Source organism: Chrysochloris asiatica, unplaced genomic scaffold, assembly GCF_000296735.1.
Source record: "Chrysochloris asiatica unplaced genomic scaffold, ChrAsi1.0 scaffold00040, whole genome shotgun sequence".
In the NCBI taxonomy this organism is placed as follows: Eukaryota; Metazoa; Chordata; class Mammalia; order Afrosoricida; family Chrysochloridae; genus Chrysochloris; species Chrysochloris asiatica.
Window position 1 is genome coordinate 18,634,377 of NW_006408558.1, and position 10,910 is coordinate 18,645,286.

Below are 10,910 nucleotides of genomic sequence, written 5' to 3' on the forward strand. Positions count from 1 at the left end.
AGCTTCACAGGTAGGAATGGTTCCTCCCCTTTCATCACTGCTAAAAGCTTCACGCAGACTCTTTTGATCTGAGTTCGCAGTTCGCAACGAGTGAGAGGGATGGTAAGGTCACCTGGACTGCACACTGCTCTTCAAGTGACAGCCTAGCCCTGCATGCACAGTTCCGGGGACACAGAGCCAATTGCATTCCCGCATAGGCCCTGCTCTTTCTGCTAAGTTGTTAGAAACTTCTTCCAGTCAAGCTGAAATCTCTGCTCAAGGACACTCCCTCACCCCAGGGCTTTCCATTTCCAGCTAATTCTCAAACCCTGGCCCTATGATTGCACTGGGCAGCAGGGGCCCAGAGGCGAATCTCGCTGGGAAGTTCTGGGCCATCTCCACTAAGTGCCATGGCCCCAGTCTGCTCTGCTTGTCTGACTTAGCTTCCTCTGCTGGGCACAATGGCTGGTTGGGGGCAGCTGTGGGTGGCCCTCAGCACCTGGCATGGGCTGCCCTCTGCTTTCCTGCAGCCACTGTTTCCAAGGTTTCAGAGAATGTTCATAAAAAGAGTAGGGGGTCCTGGTTAGTGATGTGTTGAGAGCATGGGCTTGCCTGGTGCAGGGCCTCAGTCTGGAGAAGAAGAGGCGGGACGGGCCTCAGGGAACCAGCCAGCAACAGTCTACCTCATCCACACTGGGTCTGGTTCTGGGGAAAACTGGGGCCTGAATGGGGGTTACTGAGGGAGGAACTAATGCTCCTGGGGGCTCACTGACCTGCTGCAACAGGCCCAGCAGTGGGAATGGGGAAAGGGGTGCTTAAGGACAGTAGAGGGGCGTGGCCACCAGGCCCACCCAGCGGAGGTCGGGGGGTCTCCCAGCTCTGGCGTCGCACAATCTTTCTGGGTCAGGCAGCTGCCAACCCCTCACTCCCAGGCATGTTGATGTGGGCGCTCAGTAGAGGTGCGCTCTGGCCTTCCCGAAGAACCAGCACCTGAGGAAGGGGCGTCCGTGCAGTGAGAACCATGCACCTGTCCTTCTGCAAACACCAAGCCTGGCCTGGTCTGTGTTGGTCCCAATGGCAGGCCACCAGGGGTCAGTGGGGAGTGGGGTGGTGGTGAGGGGCCCTCACTGCAGATTCCCCTCCCTGGCTGCAGCAGCTTTGGGGTGTGGTCCCTGGGTCCCAGCTCGCCCTCCAAGTACTACCAGAAGGAGGCCTACCTTGATGATGTCCGAGATGCCGCTGTCACTAAGACTCTCCACAAAGGTCTCCAGGGGGTAGCTGAGCCCTGGCACCAGCAAGGGGACCTAAGTTTGGGGACAAAGAGGTAAGGAAATCAAGTCTCATGGCAAACAGTGGGTAGTTTTGAGCAGATCCCACACTCTCCCGCCTGCTGCCTCAGCCAGCTCTACCTGTCCTGAGGTGGATAAGGCTGCCTGGGGTTCCAGGAAGAGGAGGGCTTGTCGAGCAGTGGGGGGGTGGGAGGAGGGTGCCAAGGGGAAGCCAACGCTCCAAGCTGCACAGGTCAAAACTCTGTGACACCCACCAAGGCCAAGACTACTTCTTACACACCCCAGGGTCTTTTCTCAATTTCCAATCCTTCCAACTCCGGGTCTGTCCTATAGCGAGCTACGTAATATGGCCTCCTAGCCGTAGTCTTTGTAACACCCAATAGACGGACTAGGTAAGAGAAGGTGGGGGAATGGTGTTGATAGGATGATCCGATTCAGCTGTGAGTGATTGAGAACAGGGCTAATTGTGACTATAAATAATCTGCAACTCTTAACATGGGGTTTGATCAATTTTATCATCCTGCTGGGTATAAAAAGGAACCCTGGTGGCTACATGCCGTGGAGTCGGTTCCAACCCATAGCGACCCTGTACAGGGTTTCCGAGGCTGTAAATCTTTACGGGAGCAGAAAGCCTCATCTTTCTCCCACAGAGGGGCTGGTAGTTTCGAACTGCTGACCTTGAGGTTCACAGCCCGATTCGTAACCACTACGCTACCAGAGCTCCTTCCTGGTGGTATAGTGGGGTACATATTGGATCCACCAGCTGCTCCACAGGAGAGAGATGAGGCTTTCTGTTTCCACAGTCTTGAAACCCTATCCCAGGTTGCTATGAGTCAGAATCGACTTGACTGCACACAATCGCCACACAACCTGAGGTCTGGTCCATTTTGCCATCCTGCTGAGTATAAAAGGAAGTCCTGGTGTCGTAGGAGGTTCCGTGTTGGGCTAACACAAGGTCAGCAGTTCAGATCCAGCAGCTGCTCTGCAGGAGAAAGATGAGGTTTTCTGCTCCCCTAAAGATTTACCACCTCAGAAATCCTTTACAGGGTCATTAGGAGTCAGAACCAACTTGACAGAGTGAAGCAACATCAGCAGCATGAGCAGCAGCTGGGTATAAAATGAGCCCTCTCAAAGCAGGAATGGGGGAACTCACTACCATCAAGAAAGAAGTACCAGGACTGGAGCATGTCCTTTGGACCCTGAGATCACTGTTCACTGAACTTCCTCAATCCAGAGACAGAAAGCTGTGATGCCAGAGAAGTGGCAGCAGCAGGATCAAGAGCCAGTGGTGGGCTTCCTGGCCCTTGGAGTGGGTAAAACTGCGTGCCTTTGGGCAGGAGACTAGCTAGCCTGGAGAGTCAGGTGCCTCCAGCACTTAACTGGGGAGCTGGTTGCTGGGCCCAGGAGATAGAGCTGAGCACCTCTGGGCTGAGGTTTCTAGTGGAGTGCCCTTTGGGCATTTATCAGTGATGCTAGAAGAGTTTTGTAACATTGTCCAAGCAGATCAGCAGCCAGGACAACTGGCTGAGGGACAGAGAGAGGCGTGCCTGTGGGCACAGCTGAGAAGAGGCACTTCTGACCTAAGAGTTGTATCCTTAACATTTCTGATCCTGAAATGTAACCTGTGAACTTCTCTAATAAACCCCCTAATCATGAGTATGGTTTCTGAGTTCTGTGTGGTTGGTTACTGCAATGGATTCTTGAACACAGCTGATAAGTAGCGAGAGTGCTGTAAAAGGAATTGGCCTTGGCCTGATATGGATTCTCTTCCTCCCAGCTTGTGAGAGGAGGTCAGATGTTGCCTCTGTGCCCTTTTCACAGGGTCACACATGGGCCCTAGTGAGAGGAGGTCAGATGCTGCCTCTGTGCCCATTTCACAGGGTCACACATGGGCCCTAGTGAGAGGAGATCAGATGCTGCCTCTGTGCCCTTTTCACAGGGTCGTACATGAAACCAGGGGAAAAACAGGCTATTCCCTTTGAGGAAGCTTCTCCGTGGGGCAGGGAGGACTCCCTGCCTGTTGCAAGGGTGGCTATGATGCAGGGTGGGCTCTGGGACTCTCCATGACCCCAGCTGGCTTCTGGGAGAGGCCATGCCTGCACCTGTCTAGGCTCCCCAAGCATGTAGAGGCTGAGAGAGCAGCAGCAGTGAGTGGCAGGTCTTGGGTGCCCCCTCCAAGGCCCTGGGTGGGGTCTACGATTGGAGAATCAGCCTACAGGTCAGCTTCCTTACCGCCCACCTGGCAGGCACCCTGTGGGTCTCTCTCTCACCAGGTGCCCCAACCGCTCGCTGTCCCCCACGTATCAGTGAGAAGGGTCTACTACCTTGAAGAAGGCCCGGGGCAGGGCATAGAGTGCCTCACTGTACAGGAAGCAGATGAGCAGTCCCACGATGGGCCGGGCCACTGAGGTGTTCTGCAGGTGAAGCGTGAGCTTAAAGGTGGGGCCCAGGCCCTGGATCTGTGCCAGATGAATGGAGAATGTTGAACACTCTGCCTGGAGGCCACTCTTCTCTACTGTTCCCGCTATCCCTCTGTTCCTCAAGATGCCCAGAGTCCAAAGAATGGCTCATTGTGGAGAGGGGTCAGCCAGGGCCCAGGGAGGAAAAGGGGCTGGAGTCCGGCCTTCCCTGCGTCCCCTGCTCTCGCCTCCCTGGGCCAGGCTCCACCTCCATGCTTGTCCTGTGGGGACCTCGGGGTTTCCTCACCCCACCCACAGCCCAGTGGCTCCATCGTTCTGGCCTCTTGCACATTCCCAGTTCTTCCCAGTGCTTCAGCTTTACCCTCGTTTCTTTTGGGAACAAGAAGTAACGTGCTAAGTGGTGACAGACCTTGGGGCCATTCAGAGCTGGGTAGAGGCCCTGACATGTCCCTGGGCATGTGACGCCCCACTCCTCACTGACCCAGGCAGCCCATCCCTGAAGCAGGCCATCGAGCACCGTGGGCTGTCCCATCACTGAAATGAGCTCCATTCTTCCCTACACGTGAACTCTAGAATCCTGGGAAGAGGTCCTCAGATGACCCCTCTGTCCCCCTCCCCAAGCTTGGGGCTTATTGGAGACACAGCACGGGATGGGGCCTAACTGTGAGGCCAAGGACTGATGCCCTGCGCCTCTGCCCAGGCTGCCTGGTCCCCTGCTCCTGCCCCAGAGCTCTCACCAATGCGTGCAGCTTGAGTGGCTCCCGGGCCGTCACAGACACGGGGCTCAGGCTGGACTCAAGGGCCTGCACGTAGGCCCGGGCAGTGCGGAGGCGCAGGAGGTAGAGGTCTGTCTGGAAGGTTCGGTGCATGGCTGAGGAGGGGAACAGAGGGGGACACTGATGGCAGGGGCTGTGGGTGGGGGCGGGAGAAGAGAGAAGGCAGCAGCATTTTTATTCTAGACCCTTCCAGCTGGCTCTGGCCCACCTTTCTACCCACTCTGCCCACTCACTGCCCTGCACCACACCGTCAGCTAAATGGGCAGATGCTGCCTGACTCTGGGGTCAGGGCCGTGGGCCACACTCCTTGTCCTCCTCTTAGTCTTGTAACATCTTTTAAGGGACCCCACTGCCGTCAAGTTGATTGTAACTCTTAGGACAGAGTGGAACTGACCCATCGAGTTCCCGAGATGGGGAGTCTTTACGGAGCCAACAGCCACTTCTTTATCCTGCAGGATGGCTGAGGGGAGCCACTGGTTGGTAACTAGGTGCTTTAACCACTGTGCCACCAGGGTGCCTCTTTCCAAGGTAAAAATCCTGAAACGTCAGCTTGCTCAAAAGCCTTTCCCAGCTCTCCCAGGCAAAATTCCTTTCTCCTAACTGTGTGTGCCCTCTATAGAAATCTCTTTTGCAGCTGACAGGAACCACGGGGCTGGCCAGGCCAACTGGGCTCCAAGGGGCGGGAGAGAGAGACTCACCGAATCCAAGCACCTGGCACAAGGCCTGCTACAGTCATCGAATGAAGGAATAGGAACAACTGAGCAGGAAGATTCTGGGTCTTGTTCAGAATTCCTGCTGGAAGAATTCTGTACTGTGAGGCCCTCCCACCTGAGCAGGGCGTCCATCTGAGGCTGTCCCTGGACTTCCAGACCCAGCAGACTTGCTCAATGGCCTCGGGGTCCCTTCCACTGCACAGAGCCCCCAGGAGGCCTCCACTTTTATAGGGGTCCTGGAGGAAGGGGAGGAGGAAGGGCTGGTGGGCCTCACCTGTCCCAGCCTCTCGCTCTCGCAGGGTCTGGTCCACATAGAGGCGGGTCTTCCGGGGCACGTTGAGCTTCATGGACTGGGCTGGTGGGGGGCCCATGTCACCTCCCCCCTCCACAAACACAGCTGTGCGCTTCAGGATCTTGATGACTAGGCCACCGCCTGGGGGAGGGGATGTAGGGGAATGTGGGCGCTGTTCTACTCAGGCATCCTCAACATTCCCACTCGCTCCCCGCCTACAGAGCGCCAGCTCAGTGCAGGTCTGGCTTCCTGAGGGGAGATGGAGTTTCTGGCAGATGTGAGGTATGCCTTACTAGTCACTTCTCACGAATTCACACAGCGGTTGTTTGTGAAGGTGGTGCCATTCACTGGACACGGGTTACTGAGGGGAACTGGAGAGATACCACTTGTTCCCTGGTGACAATACTAGAAGTGGGGGCGCTGTCCTCGATGGAGGTGGCAGTTCAGAGAGGCTCTGTGTTCACCCAGGTCCACCCATCTCTTTTCCTAGAGCTTGGTCTGTCCCCTTCACCCCAACTCCAAACCCTCACCTTTAGTAGTCATGATGAGGGTATTGTCTTCCCGCCCATAGCGACCAAAGCAGAGACTAGTCACTGCATCCTAGAGTGAAGACAGTTTAGCTGAGTAAGAATCTTGGGGAGGAGGGCAGGATGGGGGAGAAAGTCAGGGAGACCCCAGATACAACGCATGGGATTAGGGGAGAGGCCTGGGGGCAATGCTAGCTCTCCACTATTGCCTGTATTCTGGAACGTTCCTCCTACCTCAGCACCACAGCCAAGGTCAAGGAGTGGGAGAGAGAAGGGCGTGGAGAAGACCCAGAGAAGAAATCAGCGGCAGACGCTAGCGCTGGGGGCTCACCGGAGTGCGGATGACATTGAGCAGGGCCTTGTCGCGGTATATGCGGACCTGACCATCGGCCAGCCCGGCCATGACAGCCTGCAGGCCCCGGGAGCGCTGCTCTAGAAGGTTCATGGTCAGGATGGGTGCGGGCATCTGCACTGTCCACAGCTTCTTGCCCTAGGAGGGGACAGTCAGTGTTAGGGAGGCAGGTGGAGGGCTCAGTGTGGAAACACAAGTGGGTGAGTATCTGGGAAAGGGAAGCCAGAGGGGGGCCGGGAAGACAGGTAAGGAGGGACAGGGAGAGGGCACTTGCTTGGAGGCCACACCTTGTGGGTGAAGCCATGGAGACTGTCTTGAGTGCTGCCCACCACGAGGACTTTGTGTACCCGGACGAGCCCCACGGGCTGGGCGTTCAGCTCAATGCAGTATTTGGGGCGCTTGGAGTCTCTGTGGAATAAAGACAGCCTCTTCCAGCTCCAATGAAACCGTCTCCAGATTTCCTGGGCTGGCTTGCCTCTTCCTCAGCCCTATGGAATATTCAGAGAGGAACCCTGGCCCAGAAGTTGGCAGCCCTGGGTCTTATTTCATCTCTCTACAATCACTGTGTGATCTTGGCTAACACCAGGCTTGTTATACTTCCCGGGCTCCCTCCTGCCTTTCAGTGGAGATCTGTCTGATAACCTTGAATTTCTGGGTTTGTCATGAACTAGGAAGTCTCTGGGGTGGTGCTGTTAACGTGCTCAATTGGTAACAGAAAGGTTAGAGGTTTGAGTCCACCTACAGACACCCTGGAAGAAAAGCCTGACTGTTGTTATTGTTGTTGTTAAGTGCCATCAAGTTAGTTCCAACTCACAGAGAGTCTGTAATACATTTTCGGAGGAGCCAGCCGGCTGGTAGGTTTGAACAGCTATCGTGCATTTAAAACCAACCTTACAGTGCTTCTGATACAGTGCCACACCAGGACTCAGAAAAAAATCAGCTCCTGAAAACCCTCCCGAACACACTTCTCTGAATCTGATACGGTTGCCATGAGTTGGAAACAACTCGATAGTAACTTTTTTTTAAAAGTGAGTCGACCTTAGGCAGGTTACTAATTCATCAGAAGATGAGGATTTTCCCCACCGATGGATTGTTGTCAGTGTCCCAACCTCTTGAGTCTTATCAGTTTCCCTGCCAACCAATCACAGGTAGGGCCTGCCCTCCTTCAGCACCAAGTCAAAAACCTCTCTCTGCTCTCCCGGGGACTCCCTTCCCGTCTTCCTCTACACAGCCCAGAGATCGTACAAGGTAAAGGGAGCATGTCACTCCTCTGTCGGAACCCTAGCCTGGTTTTCTGCTGCACCTGGATGACATCCAAACTCTCAGCCCTGTTCTTCAGGAGCTGACCCTGGTCTTCCCTTCCCAGTGTTTTCCCACCCAGGGTTTCCTCAGCACTCTGCCTACACACCCTTTCCCCCACTTTTTGGACAGTGGCTCCTTCAAGCCACCCCCACAGACTGGTATTCCCTGATGCACGTCATACGTTACTTTTCCCCAGAGAACCCTTATTTTTTCTCCATCGCACACATCCAAGTTGCCATAGTTGTTGGTTCTAATATTTGTCTTTCTTGTGAGGGCAGGACAAATGTTTATTTTTATTTATCAACAGAGCCCCAGTATTCTGCACAATGCTTAATACACAGTAGGTGAGTCAGAACCAACTCGATGGCACTTGTGTTTTTTTTAATAAATAAAAAAAGAGCAGAGCCTAGTGTCAAGGGTCAAGAAATATTTTGTGTATTTAAAAATTGTGTCTAGTAAGGAATATCAAGCAAATGTCTAAGGAAGTATCATACACATTATAGGGACATAACAAATGTAACCCCCACAAGCCACTGCTATCGCATTGATTCTAACTCATCACAACCCTATGGAAGCTTTCCAAGGCTGTTAATCTTTATGGGAACAGAAAGCCTCATCTTTCTCTCAGTGGATTCGAACTGCTGACCCTGAGATGCCACCAGGGCTCCTTTTCTCATATATTGTTGTTGTTAATAACACCATTAAATCTGTTACGACTCACAGCGAAGACTCTGTATAGATAGGGTTTCAGAGGAGCAGCAGGTGGGTTTGAACCACTGACCTATGGTTAGCAATCCAGTGCTTATCCTACAACTCCACACCAGGAGATTACTTATGTCTCCTGCAGTTTCTGCCTGCCTTGTTTGTGGCCTAGAGCCACCTAGCCTGGCCTCCTACTTTGCCAGCCCCCCTCACATGAGCCTCCAGGTATCCTCTATGCTGGGGCTCCATTCTACATGAGGTTCTCAGCTCTTACCATTCCCAAATGCTCGCCCCAAAGCACCCTATCCATCTTGCAAGCCCCTGAAACCACCAGGCTTCTGAGATGTTCCTTCAGCCCCAGAGGTCAGTGTGGCTACCTTCTCAGAACATAGATGTTGCCATCGCGGCAGGCAGCAGCAAGCCGGAACTCCACATCAAACTGGCCCGAAATCTCCAGGAACACAGGGACGCTGGGAAGGCTCATCTGGAAAAGAGGATCAAATACTTGATTTCTCCGGTGCCCCATACCCTCCCTGCCCTGAAGTAATTCCTGAGAGCTAGTTTTTTGTCTAAAATCACCATTGTCTCACTCACACACTTCTGGTCACAGTAGGAACTTAAACTGCTTTTCTAGGGGGGAGCCTCTTTTTTTGCCAACACCCTTAGACTAAACTACACCCCTTCTAGAAATGTATCTGAAGGAAATGTCTAGACCAGCATGCAAAGGGGTTTATGGCGTTAATAATAGTGAAAGACCAAACATAACTTAAAGGCACAGCACACAATGAGAGGGGACAGTTAATGACACAACTGAAAGAGGTCGGGCTTCTCAAAATTCGTAGAAAAATGCAATGAAAAGATCGTGGAATTTCCCGTAAACTTTTTTTCTTTTCTTTTCTACTGTTTATTTCATTTTTATGCCATAACAATATGCCATGTTTTCCAGACTGTTCTAGGACTCTTACAGACATAGAAACATATCCTATTTTTTTGACTTGAGTGATTTTTAAGAATAACCCCAAATCTAATACAAATCTTTACTAATCTCACCTCTTATTTGTATGTTTTAGCTCAAGACTCAAGTAAATACAAACTTTTGTTTGTTTGTTTGTTTGTTGTCGTTTTTTGTGTTTTTTAAAAATAATCTCCTATCATCATCATTGAGGATTTTGTTTAGGAACATTGAACGATACATTCTTTTCCTTGGTATTTTCTGTTATAAATTGGTTATTTCAAATATGCAAATTGTTCATTTAATCCCATCATCTTTTTGAAGTCCCCTTTGTTGTTATGTGCCGTGGAGTCGGTTCCAACTCATAGGTACATTGTGTAGGGTTTCTGAGGCTGTAAATCTTTATGGGAGCAGAAAACCTTATCTTTCTCCCGCGGAACTGCTCGCTTGTCGTTTCGAACTGCTGACCATGAGATTAGCAGCCTGACTTATACTCAATCACCTAGTGTCAAGGATATTGTGCGACCTATGAACTATATGGAGTCCTGGTGTGGTGCTGTAGGATCAGCACTGGATCAAAAAGTTGAATTGCAAGGTCGTCGGTTCAAACCCACCATCCACTCCTTGGAAACTGACTCAACAACAATGGAATAGACACAACTATGGAGAGACGCTGATGACAGCTGCCAGGGGATCAGAGCAGGTTATACAACCCTAGGCCATGATCCAGATTTTGTAAAAACCAAGTTCTATGGACTCCTGGTGGGTGCTGTAGGATCAGCACCGGACTGCAAACCACAAGGTCAGCAGTTCAAACCTACCAGCTGCTTCTTGGAAACCAATTCGATTGCATTTAACAACAAACAGCTGTGTCTAAAGCTAAACATGTCTGGAAGAACATATGCCAAAACTTCAACAGTGGATGTTGCAGGTGGTGGGATTTTTAATATGTATATATATTTTTTCTTTATGTTTACCTACATTTACCTACATTTCCTAATTGTTCTAAAATGCATGTGTATTACTCAGAAGTAACTAGAGCAGAGATTGAGGGTGACCTGCCTTGGGCATGCCCACACTGACCTTGGTCAAAATGGTGAAGGCCTCAGGGTCCAGCACCAGCAGCTCCTTGTTCTCGGTGCCCAGCACCAGGCAGGACACAGCGTCCTCATCAGCCAGGTTCTTCTTCAGGGTGGTCATGGTAGTGATCACTGTCTACAGAAGGCCCCCAGCGTCACTCAGGGAACCCAGGCCTCCCCACCCGCCAGCCCCATAGGCACCACCTCGATGCCACCAAAGGGAAGAGAGAAGGCAGACGAGGAGGGGGAAGAAGTATCAGAGATGCAACCAGTGACCCAAGATTTACTGCAACAAACCTAAATTTTTAATACCCAAGGATTGCCTAAGTCAATTATAAACTAGTCATATGATAAAACAAAAACCAGTCACTTAAAAAACACATTTTTAGAGAGAACAAACAAGATGGCGGATCGGGTGGATGTGCAGTAAAGGAGCTCCGCCAACAACAACACAGAATACCCGACCAAGCAGGCTCAGGGGCTGGTCCCAGAACTCTGAACCACATATAAAGGAATACTTAGAAGGT

At 51.9% G+C, this 10,910-nt stretch overlaps 1 protein-coding gene across 2 annotated transcripts in view; it reads right to left on the reverse strand.

Annotated features, from left to right (window-relative positions):
• Positions 1–882: 882 nt before the first annotated feature.
• Positions 883–10,910, reverse strand: part of BBS1 (Bardet-Biedl syndrome 1) — a 22,212-nt gene continuing 12,184 nt past the window's right edge. The window contains exons 8-17 of one of the 2 annotated variants that reach the window (XM_006860882.1): positions 10,388–10,519; positions 8,730–8,836; positions 6,636–6,756; positions 6,328–6,486; positions 6,000–6,069; positions 5,452–5,610; positions 4,426–4,559; positions 3,593–3,727; positions 1,197–1,283; positions 883–969 (exon numbers count right to left, since the gene is read on the reverse strand). In XM_006860882.1, coding sequence (XP_006860944.1) covers positions 883–969; positions 1,197–1,283; positions 3,593–3,727; positions 4,426–4,559; positions 5,452–5,610; positions 6,000–6,069; positions 6,328–6,486; positions 6,636–6,756; positions 8,730–8,836; positions 10,388–10,519 — 1,191 coding nt within the window. The remainder of the gene's footprint in view (positions 970–1,196; positions 1,284–3,592; positions 3,728–4,425; positions 4,560–5,451; positions 5,611–5,999; positions 6,070–6,327; positions 6,487–6,635; positions 6,757–8,729; positions 8,837–10,387; positions 10,520–10,910) is intronic. The other variant, XM_006860883.1, reaches the window with a different exon arrangement.